A 15,090-nucleotide genomic window follows, 5' to 3' on the forward strand; every position below is an offset into this window, starting at 1 on the left:
TGTCGTTCCAGGAATCTCTAGCAGCCACTGTCTCGAACTGTAATTTGAACACATTGAAAGAGGTAGAGCCGTCGAACACTGGAGGCTTAATTTTTAACGCGTTATGGATAGCTCTCACTGGACCGCCTTTAATTTCCAGTTCCGACATTTTCTTTTCTATGCCCAGAATCTTCTCATCTTGAGCCAGAAATTTCTCGTCAACAGACAAAATCTTTTTATCCAACTCTCTAATTTGTACCTCCACGTTTTCTACTCTCTTTTCAATCACCATCGTGATGTTCTCGAGTTTCTCGTTAATTGTTCTAGAATTCACCTCTAATTTCTCTTCCATGCCCTTAGCGATTTTTCTAGAGTTCTCTTCTAACTTTTCCTCCAATTTTCTGGAATATTCTTCACTCTTTCTGGAATTTTCTTCCATTTTAGCATCTAATTTCTCCATCATTTTACTGGAATTTTCTTCAACCATTCTGCAATTTTCCGCTTTCATTTCCATCACAAGTCTGGAAGTTTCTTCATTCTTTCTAGACATCTCTTCTAACATCTTACTGTTGTCATATTTCATTTCCAGCATCATCATAGCCAGCATTGAATTCAAATCGTCACCCCTGGCAGCTACCGATGAAACTTCCTCAACAGTGGATTCGCCCTTTGCCGGTAACTCGACTTCTTCCTTACCGTCGAACTCATATTCATCGATGTTCATTCCACGGCGCTCGAACTCTTCCAACAAGCGTTTTTGTAGTTCGGCCTTGTTGCCAGTAGAACACAACTCCAACTTACTTAGCTCCTTCTTCAAGTCTTCCACTCGTAGATCCTTAAACTTCATTGTAGGATGATCGTAATCTCACTGCTGACACCAATTGTTACGGAATTAGATTTAACTAATCTCCGTGTAGACGTTGTTTTATTCCCCGATACGATTTGTACCAAATAAAACAGGGTTCGTTTTAGATTACGTTTCTACAATGCTTTATTTACTTTATTACACTTATACAGAACCGACTTTAATTACAGAGCACACAGCAAGTCTCTAGTTAGCACGCAGCTCTTATTTAACCGATCTGTTCAGTTCAACTCTGAAGGAGTGGACCGATATGGCTTATCTTAAACTATGTTTGGACAAAATAATACGAAGGCCTAATTTTGGACCGAATCGGCAGATCCGTTCAAGAGTTATCTTGCGCACCAACAACTACACACGGTGTTATAGGGGCCTTTTGCAACTTTCAGGCTATTTTCTCAGGAAGTATGGACTTGCGCCTGATGAAACTTGTACCGTCGTATGGGGGGCAGTGAATACAAGTTGTTGCAACAAAAATCAAAGCGATTGGAGAACTGGTCCTAATCTGAACATATCCGAAATTTTGTGTGGGAGGTACCCGAAGGAGTGCACCGATTGAGTCCATGTTGGAACCTCATCTAAGTTTGGTAGAAATTACACGATGTGCAAAGTATGGACCAAATCGGTTATTCCCTGCAAGAGTTATCGTGCGCACAAGTTTTGCGACAATTTTTGAACATTTGTGGGGGAGGTACCTGAAGGAGTGGATCTATATGGCCCATCTTCGAACTTAAATCGAATCTGGACAAAATATTTCAAAACCAAAAATTTGAACCGAATCGATTAATCCGTTCGAGAGTTATAGTGCGCACCAGCCAGCCAGACGCACAGACGGACGGACATAGCTAAATAAACATGAGGTTGTTTTGACGGCGAAAAGGGTCGGAGATTTGTTTTTCCACATGGAGCCAAGAAATAAGTTTTGTATTGCGAAGACAACAACAAAAGCAAAAAAGTGCCGTTACGGTCGTGATGATGGGGAGAGCCCACTGAAGCAAGAAGATGACCAGCAGTGCCGAGCGAATGTGTTTCGCAGAAGAAATAGAAAAACAACAGTTAGGTCAACCGTTGTTGATCCCTTATGAGAGGGGAACTTGAAGCAGGAGGAGATTATGTGTTAATCATTGTAAATATGATATTTTTAGAACGTAAGTCGTTAAAGAAAAATACTGTGTGTATTTTACAGAATGTAATATGTTTACAAAAAATGTTGAGTTTTGAAAATAAAGAATATTTGAGTTTTTGACATGTGTGTATGTGTGTTGAGGAGGAGTGTTGTAATGTGAGAACCTCCACGATAAGTTCGATCAACACACAACACACATCATGAGCATTAGGCGATCAGTTCGCACTGGCACACACAAGATGTGTATGTAAATATTTTCATATGCAGCAAGTAAGCTGTAAACATTAGTATAAGAACACACTCGTAATAAAGCACTCAACAGAGCAACACGCCGTTTTTTATTTCTCCCGCTGCAGACATCACCAAACAAGAATAAGTTTCAACAAAAATTACCGTTATTTTTACATATTTTTATAGCAGAGGCATTCCAAAAGAAGAAAACAAAAATTTGCGGAATTTTGCTTTGAAAATCCTTAAAAACAGCAAATATATAGTGCTTATAGGTGTACGAATACGAACTTTGCCACCCACATTGGCGCCATCTATACCTAAATGACGGAGTAAATTAAAAATTTGTTTTGTTATTCTTAAATCTTTCTTTGGTATGGTAATTCCTATCAATTATTTCATATCTGCACATAAAATATGGAATTAATAACGTTTTATTCATTTTTTAAGTGTGTACGAATATGAACTTTGCATACTGTATGTTTTGTAGCTTTTGGAACCGATCTTGGCACTATGGGCTAGGTTCCCATTTATGAAAATAATTGCTGGGAAATGTGTTCTTTATTTGGGTGTTCGAACAGCAGGTATGTTGCGAGACATCCACAGTAATGATGTACCGAAAAATCCGTTCTGTTACCCGAACATCAGAAGGATGATTGGTAAAAGACCAACAACCAAATAACGATTGCAAAATAGGAAAAAAATATCCTCATATGGTGGGGAAGACAAACATTCGTTGATATATATAAAAATGTATTTTATTCAATATTTTATTTAGTAGTTATTGGTTAGATTTTAAAGAACAAAATAACAGATTTTATGTTATCTGTCAAAGATCGTTATACCAACAACTTTCAGTTATACAGGTATGTGATGAAACCCGAATCTACTCGATTTGCAGAATCGAAATGGTATATATTCTGGGTGCCTTTGCTGATATATATAGTTTTGCTTCGCAAAGGCCTCTTATTTGAATAATGTTTTTAAATCCATTTTTAACTTCAATAAAATATTACTTAAATTAGCAATATACCAATTTGATTTATGGAAAAACGAGTCGAATCGTTTTCCTTCACTTGCCAAATAATTGTATGTTATCAAAAATTTCTATAAACAGATTGTTTTTGAATATTTATAAGTTGAAATCTGAAAAGAGTTTCTCAAAATCCAACCAATTACCAAATCCAACTTGTAATAAATTGTCTTATTCTATAAATATGTACATATATACATAACTTAATTCTTTAAAGCATTTAAAAATATGATATAACAGCTATGACGTTCTTCATGCATATGCCTAATGTAAATACATTTTGATTAATCTATTTATTTTGGAAAATTTGAGATGAGAATTCCTTAACGTTATCTTAAAAAATGCCAGTATAAAAATTAAACAAAAAATTTTGTACAATAAAAGTGGTTTCTTCTTTTATAATTCCTTAATTTTATCGGCATATTCCTTTGGTATAAATCCAATACCAGATCTTTTAGTGTATTGAACTATTTTGTTTAGGCCGTGAAATTGAAATTCATAAACAATATCCACCGAGTCGACATTCGTCATAACATCTTCAACTTTATCCAAAAATACATTTAAAAATGTTGTGCATACACTTGGTTTCCAATAACATTTCTAAAAACGAAAAAAAAAATGATTACAGGATTTTAAAACTACATATCGTCACCAGAAATGTCCAAAGACGTAACCCTTTGAGGGTTACGTCTTTGGGCATTTCAGGTGACTATATTTTAACTTACTTTGGGAATCTCACATGATTTATAACATTCCATTGGACTTTGAACGATTCCCCTTTGGTCCTTGTATGCAAGATATAATTCTCTTACATTGGCCAAATAACCCTGTAACCAATATCTTAAAAGTTTGATGTTCTTGTCTCGTATTGTACTCCACATTTGTTTAACAGCAACATGATCAATTTTATTCATATCACTTAAATTATTTCTGAAAAAGGAGACGGATAAAATGCGGCATTCTCGGTGAATTAGAATTACATACTTTGATTCGTCAGCGATTTTAATAAATTGTGTTCTTCCACCATAGTGTAGATTATACTTTGCCAAGTTAGCTTCATATACTGCAGTTTGAAATATATTGTCATCGTTGCCGTTGGATTCGTCAGGTGTAACAGCTGTTAAAGGACACAAAGGAAAAAAATATAAAAAAACGGAACTCCTTTCCTTTACCGACCCACCGCAGAAAATTATGAAAAAATTACCACAGACAGTGATTTTTATCCCGATTCCAACCATGTATTGCTTTTGTTGTATACTTCCCGAGTTACGGGCCTCCAAAGATCCACAAAGACCCTAAACTATAACTTTGGCAAAACATCGCAGAAAATTATGAAAAAAATTACCACAGATAGTGTTAATATATCCCGATTCCAATGATGTATTGCTTTTGTTGCGGAAATGTATACTTCCCGAGATATGGGCCTCCAAAGTTCCACAATGGCCCTAGTCTAAAATTTTGGCAAATTAGATATTTTTCTCTAAATAGCCAGCCTTCGGCCGGGATTTAAGACTTTCTCCTATGGACAGGTGCAAATCTCGGGAACGGGAACAAAATTTTCTTTTAAATTAAATATGTTTCACAAAATAGCCGGCCTTCGGCCGGGATTTAGGATTTTCTCCTATGGACAGGTGCAAATCTCGGGAATGGAAACAAATTTTTCTTTTAAATTTAATATTTTTTGAGACCTATATTTCGGGAAGTATACATACCCTTCAACAAAATGATACATCGTCGAAGTCAGTATAAACATCACTTTTTGTGGTAATTTTTTAATAATTTTCTGCGGTGGTTTGCCAAAATTTTAGACTAGGGCCTTTGTGGAACTTTGGAGGCCCATATCTAGGGAAGAATATATTTCCGCAACAAAAGCAATACATGGTTGGAATCGGGATAAAAAGCACTATCTGTGGTAATTTTTTCATAATTTTCTGAGGTGGGTCGGTAAAGGAAAGATAAGCCAAAAAAAAAATACTCGTATGGATCTCAAGGAGTGACATTGTATTCAATTAAACAATATTTGCTATAATAGTCCGGTCAAAATAAACATTGAAATAGCAAAAATTCCCACAGTGCTGAATTTTGGTGGAGAGCTAGGGTTTGCCATTAGAAGCAACGTCCTAAAAGTCCCCATCGATCCCATGTGTGCAAAAAAAAATTATTCGGGGTCAAAGGTCAAATTTTAAGGGTTTTTAGGTTTTCGGATTTATTTTTTGAAAACGGTTGATCTAATCAAAAAGCGACTAAAGTAAATATTGTAAACAGGAAAATTATCTACAAGTTTGACCTTAATAATTTTTTTCCTAGAAGGAACCATTATTGAGATATAGCTGTTCTTAAAAACATATGATTTTTATGCACTTATAAGGGAAATATGCACATATTCAGACGAACCGGCTAAAATAAGCGAAGTAATCGGGTTTGTCCCCCAAAAAATATATATTTTCTTGAAGAGCGAAATTATAGCTATCTTCTAAAAAATCCAACAAAATCGGAGCGTGTTTAGTAGAGTTATTCAATGTTAGAGTCATTTTATGCAAAAATAGCCCATTTAACCCACATGTAAAATCGAAAGCCCAACGGGAACGACCCCAACGAAAACTCTGCGATTTTTTTTCAAGTTTTGTCCGAAGGTAGGGTTTGTTACGCTGATTACGGAAATGTATACTTTTCAACGGTTGCGGATCCGGTTCGCCGGTTATTCGACCCGAAAGGCCAAATTTAAAAACCGGGTTAGACCCGGTTCTACTGAACCGATTATTGCAAAGTGGATATCGTTTGAAAGCTTAAGGAAGTATCTAACACATAGTGTCGTTACTTTAACCGGTCCGCCTCATAATGTACTTACGCGGCTAATTTTTTATTTGACCTTTAGATCGCGATATCTCGAAAATGGTAAGTTTGTTTTAAGAATCGTAAAGACCACTCTTGTAGGTAATTATTGAATCTACAACTTTTACTTTAGCCGGCTCTTGTTAAGTCCTACCGTTTTTGAGAAAAATTAAAAAAACTGAATAATGCCTCCAGAAATGTCCTTTGACCCCGAATAACTTGTTTTGCACACATGTGATCGATGGGGACTTTTAGGACGTTGCTTCTAATGGCTAACCCTAGCTCTCCACCAAAATTCAGCTTTGTGGGAATTTTTGCTATTTCCCCCTTATACGCATGTATATTTTGACCGGACTATAATAACAGAAGTTTAGTAGTACATAATTCGAACGAATTTGGTTTAGAATCGGGATAATTACACAAAGTGTGTTGATTTATTTACTTCTCACCAACAATTGTAATTTGAGCTAGACGTATGTGATGCGTATGTCCAGTTTAATCTTTTTCATCGAAATGGTAATTTTTGTACAACATTGAATATAAACTTGGCGGTTAAAAACACCTGAAATTAAGTCTGTCTTAACAATTTGTACCAATTGTTACTGAAAGTTGTCTTTTAACTCACATTGTCTCTGTTAACTCTCTGTTATTCATTGAGAACTTGCAAGTTTTTGCTGGAGAAATTTCTTCTAGCAAGAACTTGCAAGTAACCAGACACACATATTGTTAACTACATACTTAACAGAATGTTGTTATGATATCGTAACAACAAAGCTTAACTCCATCTATTGACAAAGGTTAACAATAGACTTTTCCCATCTTAGTATATTTACAATGTAATGGTCTGTTCCTTTACTTCTGAAAATGGTAAAACCGGCAAAAGTAGAAAAAGTTGTAAACTGCTACCATATGAATTGTATTGTGTCTGAAGTAAAGGAACGCTTTTCGAGTAAAAATTGGTAAAACTTGAAGATTCTTGAACGTAAAGGAACAGAGCTTAAATGATGTAAATTTTACATCTTTGCTTAAAACTTCTTAGGGATGTTTAATGAATGATAATTATTCACTACTCACCAACACTTGTAATTTGAATTAGACGTCTGTGATGCGTATTCCCAGTTTGTTCTTTTTCAAATGTCTCTTCATTTTTAGGACGCTCTATCATAAAAATCTTACCGTTGTAACGAGATACCAATATACCAAAATCATTTTTATCATAACAAAATGCCATGATTTTTTCCAAAGCTCCACGTCTGCTATATACATCAATCATTTCGACATTCTTATTATGGTTATTCTTCCTGTTGACACAACTATCGTCGAGATCATTTTCATTCTCGTCGCACCCAAAATAAGTATGCAACAGGGGATTTAGCAGACCAGTTTGAGTACTATATTTCAACTCAATTGGAGTTCCCAAATCAGAACTAATATCAAGTGGATATTCACTTAAATTTGGGGTTTTGAAGAGATAACTTAACTTTTTAGCTGGTGTAAAACGAGTGTAATTTATATCGTAAATCTTCACAATCCGTGGCCTAGTCATATACTCTGGTGTTTGTTCGAACTTATCGAAATCTGCAGAATTGATGTGCAGCAATTTACAGGCCATGATGTTGTCCTTCTACCGGGGGCAACAGGAATCCCAATTTTCATTCTCTTATTCTTCTTCTTTTCAATTAGTGTGCGCTATTTACACCGAACGGTTGACATGGTTTGCTTGCCATTAAGGTAGAAACACAATAAAATACGCCGCTTTTTCACGCTCAGTTTCATTCAAAAGATTAAAGGCCAAGTACTACCTAAATCAAATGAATTAGGTAGCATTTGAAGTAGGTAGTATTTGGCCTTTAATCTTTTAAATGAAACTGAGCGTGATAAAAGCGGCGTATTTCATTGTGTTTCTACCTTTACTGTATTGTTCAGAAAAAAAGCTTTGGTCTGTTCCTTTACTTCTGAAAATGGTAAAACCGGCAAGATTAGTAAAAGTTGTAAACTGCTCCTATATGAATTGTATTGTGTCTGAAGTAAAGGAACGCTTTTCGAGTAAAAAGCGGTAAAACTTGAAGATTCTTGAACGTAAAGGAACAGAGCTCTTGTTTGGGGAAAATTAATGCTTGGTTTACATTTACGAAATCCACTTGATTTCAACTGTCAATTCCTTTGCTTAAACGTCAAATGAATTCCAAAGGATTTCGGATGAGTTTTCATTTGACGTATACGCAAAGGAATTGACAGTTGAAAACGAGTAAATGTAAACCAAGCATACCCAGCAAAAAGTTTGCATCCACGGATACAGTTAAATCACTAGAACAATTGCCGCTGGAGTACATCTTTTTCTATGAATTTTACAAGAGAGCGCGTAGCTAGGATGCACTCCATTTTGCTTCCACGGAACACAGCTAAGATACACTCCATTTTCGATCCAAATCACAGCCTTTGATGTAGTGTTTTGGATTGAATTAAAATGCAGTCTAAAGATACTATAAAATGCAAGCCATTGCAAATATCCCAAAATAAATAAAATACATTGCTTATTCGTTTAAAAAAAATATTAACTTTATTACATTAACACAAATTATAAAAACTCTCCATTATACTTTGTTTACATTTACGAAATCTACTCGATTTCAACTGTCAATTCCTTTGCGTATACGTCAAATGAAAACTCATCTGAAATCGATTGGATTTCGTTTGACGTTTAATCAATGGAATTGACAGTTTAAATCGAGTGGATTTTGTAAATGTAAACCAAGCATTAAATTTGATCGTAACTGAAGCTGTGTTCCAGAACTAAAAAGTTTTTACAATTTTTACGACTTTTACACATTTTACTCGAAAAAGCGTTCCCGTACACAAAAAAGTTGTAAAATGTTCACTTCTCTTTAAACAAAAATGGCGCTGAATGACGCTCTCTTTAAAAACTTTTTACACGACAAATTTGGGCGAGTAAAAAAATAGTAACATGGTTGCCGGCGTCTGATTGGCTGATACGCCGACTTTGACATTTGTTCCAGTTTTTTTGACGTATTTTCCATTTTTCCGTTCCCGAACTTTTTGAAAAAACTTTTTTGTGACAACAATTTTTCTCTATTTCTCTCTTTTACGAGTTTTACTATTAAAAAGTACGGAAACGAAGCTTGAGTTTACTTCCTTCGCTCTGCTTTTTGTGACACCGCAACTGATACTGCTTCATCATCCAAATGGTTTTTCATTTTTCCTCCAACTCCAATTCAGATTCCCAAAAAAACTCCAACTCCACTTCAAAAATAATTTGCGTCTTTTGAATTACAGCAATGTTCATAACTTTAATTTGTATTTCTTTAATTTTTTTAAAACATATTCTTATAATTTTAGAAACTATTCCTTGTGTTCAGAAAAAGAGACTGCGACTGTAGGAATCAAAAAATGGTTTGCTTGGCTAGGGATCTTTAAGCGAGTGCTTCTAAAATATATCGAGCGGAGTGCATTTTTCATAACTCCGTGTGGACTGCATCGAAAGATGTATTGAAATCCTAACTCTGCATTGCACTACTTCCAAACTTTTTTGCTGGGTAAGACAATTTTATATGTATATGGATAAAAATAAACTAAAAAACAACAATATGGATTGATTTTTTTGTGTTAAAAAAAGCAAAAACATATTTACAGCTCAGCTGATTGAATAGATGTCGTTGTATATAATTTTTCATCACATAAAAATTTAACGACAACGCATGGTGTAATGATATAAGGTGTCAAGGTAGAAACACAATGGATTTTTCTTGCTTGCGTGGCTTCATTTCGGATAAAAGAAAAAAAGCCAAGACGAATTTGAATTAAGTTGCTTTTGTAATTTATTCTTTTACTGGAGAAAAGCGAAGAAAGCAAGCGACGAGCTGATTGTTTTTCTACCTTAAGTGACAATCATACAACTTTGAACTTTTTTTATAAACTGAACTGTCAGAATATATTAGGATCTACACCGAATATTCCAAAATGTAATAAATAGATTTCCAATCTGTTCTATTCAGTGCCGCATAATAAATATATGAAGTGTAGAATGTATCACATTATGTATAGAGTAATTTCGATGCCAATTACAATTAAATTTTAAATCTTTTTTTTTTATTAATTTTCTCGTTTAGAGTTAAGCTTGATTATCGGAAATTGTTTGCAAGTGAAAAAGGAAAGCCAAGGACTCGAACCCACACAGTCACCAAATTACGTGAACTGGTTTCGCTGTTAGTTGAACAGGGGCTCAATTCTGTTTATATGAAATTGTAAAATGAATACTACATCTTTGTGTTTATTTCAGCTCTAGTCCATATTTTGTTGTATTCAAGTATTTGAATAACAACAAAATGTTTTACAGTGGATATGAAATTGATTAGTTGCGGGCGGAGGGTGGGGAATACTATAGTTTCAGTTGTCACCAAACAACTTCATCAGTTCCCTTTTCCGCCGACTCTGTATCGATAAACAGGTCAATAAGCCCATCCAGCAAATTAAACAAAATGAGAAAATTGCTGTATGGCCCTAAAGCTGATTACCCTACAATTTGAGTCGAACTAAAGAATTTCATATCCACCACTGTTTTTATGTCGTCTTTGCTTTGCAAAGAATGCGAACATATGAGTGTTTTACAGTGGATATGAAATTGATTAGTTGTACTTGAATACAACAAAATATGGACTAGAGCTGAAATAAACACAAAGATGTAAAATTCTGCAGTCCAACAATAAAAAACGCCAACAACAATAATAGGCATCAGCACGGCCTTGTTGATCAATGCGTAATGCAAAAACAACAACTTTCTCGTTGTTTTACCCCCGCTTATTGAAGCAACACTCATATGTTCGCATTCTTTGCAAAGCAAAGACGACATAAAAACAGTGGTGGATATGAAATTCTTTAGTTCGACTCAAATTGTAGGGTAATCAGCTTTAGGGCCATACAGCAATTTTCTCATTTTGTTTAATTTGCTGGATGGGCTTATTGACCTGTTTATCGATACAGAGTCGGCGGAAAAGGGAACTGATGAAGTTGTTTGGTGACAACTGAAACTATAGTATTCCCCACCCTCCGCCCGCAACTAATCAATTTCATATCCACTGTAAAACATTTTGTTGTTATTCAAATACTTGAATACAACAAAATATGGACTAGAGCTGAAATAAACACAAAGATGTAAAATTCTGCAGTCCAACAATAAAAAACGCCAACAACAATAATAGGCATCAGCACGGCCTTGTTGATCAATGCGTAATGCAAAAACAACAACTTTCTCGTTGTTTTACCCCCGCTTATTGAAGCAACACTCATATGTTCGCAATCTTTGCAAAGCAAAGACGACATAAAAACAGTGGTGGATATGAAATTCTTTAGTTCGACTCAAATTGTAGGGTAATCAGCTTTAGGGCCATACAGCAATTTTCTCATTTTGTTTAATTTGCTGGATGGGCTTATTGACCTGTTTATCGATACAGAGTCGGCGGAAAAGGGAACTGATGAAGTTGTTTGGTGACAACTGAAACTATAGTATTCCCCACCCTCCGCCCGCAACTAATCAATTTCATATCCACTGTAAAACATTTTGTTGTTATTCAAATACTTGAATACAACAAAATATGGACTAGAGCTGAAATAAACACAAAGATGTAAAATTCTGCAGTCCAACAATAAAAAACGCCAACAACAATAATAGGCATCAGCACGGCCTTGTTGATCAATGCGTAATGCAAAAACAACAACTTTCTCGTTGTTTTACCCCCGCTTATTGAAGCAACACTCATATGTTCGCATTCTTTGCAAAGCAAAGACGACATAAAAACAGTGGTGGATATGAAATTCTTTAGTTCGACTCAAATTGTAGGGTAATCAGCTTTAGGGCCATACAGCAATTTTCTCATTTTGTTTAATTTGCTGGATGGGCTTATTGACCTGTTTATCGATACAGAGTCGGCGGAAAAGGGAACTGATGAAGTTGTTTGGTGACAACTGAAACTATAGTATTCCCCACCCTCCGCCCGCAACTAATCAATTTCATATCCACTGTAAAACATTTTGTTGTTATTCAAATACTTGAATACAACAAAATATCCCAGTTGTTCAATAAATAGCAATTGTCTACTTTGACATAGGCATGTAACTAGTTACTCATTGATCCTAGTTACTTTACACCCAAAAATGGCACACAAAATAGCCTATAGCCCGCTTTTGCCACTGGAAATGGGCTTCCCTGCCTATCATGTCAATTCACTAGTTACAGGTAATGCAGCGTGTAATATATTGACTATTTTATAGACTACCGATGGATAGTGTAATCGACAATATTTCTCTCCTGTAATCTCTTGTCAACATTATTTATTTTTTAACAAAACAGAAAAAAAAAATATTCTGTCATTTTGTTTAGTCATAATTAAAAAAATTATTGATGCGTTTGTTGTGAAAAAATTTGTGATGAACGTGAACGTGTTACGAGCAAAATCATAGAAAGGATGATATATTTAAGAAGATATAAGCTCTGTTCCAGAACTAAAAAGTTTTTACAATTTTTGAATAACAACAAAATGTTTTACAGTGGATATGAAATTGATTAGTTGCGGGCGGAGGGTGGGGAATACTATAGTTTCAGTTGTCACCAAACAACTTCACCAGTTCCCTTTTCCGCCGACTCTGTATCGATAAACAGGTCAATAAGCCCATCCAGCAAATTAAACAAAATGAGAAAATTGCTGTATGGCCCTAAAGCTGATTACCCTACAATTTGAGTCGAACTAAAGAATTTCATATCCACCACTGTTTTTATGTCGTCTTTGCTTTGCAAAGAATGCGAACATATGAGTGTTTTACAGTGGATATGAAATTGATTAGTTGTACTTGAATACAACAAAATATGGACTAGAGCTGAAATAAACACAAAGATGTAAAATTCTGCAGTCCAACAATAAAAAACGCCAACAACAATAATAGGCATCAGCACGGCCTTGTTGATCAATGCGTAATGCAAAAACAACAACTTTCTCGTTGTTTTACCCCCGCTTATTGAAGCAACACTCATATGTTCGCATTCTTTGCAAAGCAAAGACGACATAAAAACAGTGGTGGATATGAAATTCTTTAGTTCGACTCAAATTGTAGGGTAATCAGCTTTAGGGCCATACAGCAATTTTCTCATTTTGTTTAATTTGCTGGATGGGCTTATTGACCTGTTTATCGATACAGAGTCGGCGGAAAAGGGAACTGATGAAGTTGTTTGGTGACAACTGAAACTATAGTATTCCCCACCCTCCGCCCGCAACTAATCAATTTCATATCCACTGTAAAACATTTTGTTGTTATTCAAATACTTGAATACAACAAAATATGGACTAGAGCTGAAATAAACACAAAGATGTAAAATTCTGCAGTCCAACAATAAAAAACGCCAACAACAATAATAGGCATCAGCACGGCCTTGTTGATCAATGCGTAATGCAAAAACAACAACTTTCTCGTTGTTTTACCCCCGCTTATTGAAGCAACACTCATATGTTCGCAATCTTTGCAAAGCAAAGACGACATAAAAACAGTGGTGGATATGAAATTCTTTAGTTCGACTCAAATTGTAGGGTAATCAGCTTTAGGGCCATACAGCAATTTTCTCATTTTGTTTAATTTGCTGGATGGGCTTATTGACCTGTTTATCGATACAGAGTCGGCGGAAAAGGGAACTGATGAAGTTGTTTGGTGACAACTGAAACTATAGTATTCCCCACCCTCCGCCCGCAACTAATCAATTTCATATCCACTGTAAAACATTTTGTTGTTATTCAAATACTTGAATACAACAAAATATGGACTAGAGCTGAAATAAACACAAAGATGTAAAATTCTGCAGTCCAACAATAAAAAACGCCAACAACAATAATAGGCATCAGCACGGCCTTGTTGATCAATGCGTAATGCAAAAACAACAACTTTCTCGTTGTTTTACCCCCGCTTATTGAAGCAACACTCATATGTTCGCATTCTTTGCAAAGCAAAGACGACATAAAAACAGTGGTGGATATGAAATTCTTTAGTTCGACTCAAATTGTAGGGTAATCAGCTTTAGGGCCATACAGCAATTTTCTCATTTTGTTTAATTTGCTGGATGGGCTTATTGACCTGTTTATCGATACAGAGTCGGCGGAAAAGGGAACTGATGAAGTTGTTTGGTGACAACTGAAACTATAGTATTCCCCACCCTCCGCCCGCAACTAATCAATTTCATATCCACTGTAAAACATTTTGTTGTTATTCAAATACTTGAATACAACAAAATATGGACTAGAGCTGAAATAAACACAAAGATGTAAAATTCTGCAGTCCAACAATAAAAAACGCCAACAACAATAATAGGCATCAGCACGGCCTTGTTGATCAATGCGTAATGCAAAAACAACAACTTTCTCGTTGTTTTACCCCCGCTTATTGAAGCAACACTCATATGTTCGCATTCTTTGCAAAGCAAAGACGACATAAAAACAGTGGTGGATATGAAATTCTTTAGTTCGACTCAAATTGTAGGGTAATCAGCTTTAGGGCCATACAGCAATTTTCTCATTTTGTTTAATTTGCTGGATGGGCTTATTGACCTGTTTATCGATACAGAGTCGGCGGAAAAGGGAACTGATGAAGTTGTTTGGTGACAACTGAAACTATAGTATTCCCCACCCTCCGCCCGCAACTAATCAATTTCATATCCACTGTAAAACATTTTGTTGTTATTCAAATACTTGAATACAACAAAATATGGACTAGAGCTGAAATAAACACAAAGATGTAAAATTCTGCAGTCCAACAATAAAAAACGCCAACAACTAAAATGAATACTTTTAAAAAAGAAAAAGCTGTCAAATGAAAAAAATTATAAAGGAAATATTTTTCATTTCAAATTTTCATAGAACAAGAAACCAGCCAATGGATACATAAGCTGACAGTTTTCTCCTTTATAAAAGTTTTCATTTCACATTTTCATAGAAACAGAATTGAGCCCCAGGCCTTTTCATAACTCCTTGTGGACTA

General features: G+C 35.3%; 1 protein-coding gene across 1 annotated transcript; it reads right to left on the reverse strand.

Moving 5' to 3' along the window:
* Positions 1–2,931: 2,931 nt before the first annotated feature.
* On the reverse strand, positions 2,932–7,811 carry LOC141388905 (decapping and exoribonuclease protein Rai1-like). The gene is made up of 4 exons (XM_073959581.1): positions 7,135–7,811; positions 4,213–4,345; positions 3,954–4,158; positions 2,932–3,828 (listed from the first exon to the last, which is right to left on the reverse strand). The coding sequence occupies exons 1-4, from the start codon at positions 7,670–7,672 to the stop codon at positions 3,625–3,627; spliced, it is 1,080 nt and encodes a 359-aa protein (XP_073815682.1). The 5' UTR covers positions 7,673–7,811; the 3' UTR covers positions 2,932–3,624.
* Between the last annotated feature and the right edge of the window lie 7,279 nt (positions 7,812–15,090).

The sequence above is a fragment of the Musca autumnalis genome, unplaced genomic scaffold (genome assembly GCF_047663935.1).
Source record: "Musca autumnalis isolate F117 unplaced genomic scaffold, ASM4766393v1 scaffold_1, whole genome shotgun sequence".
NCBI lineage: Eukaryota > Metazoa > Arthropoda > Insecta > Diptera > Muscidae > Musca > Musca autumnalis.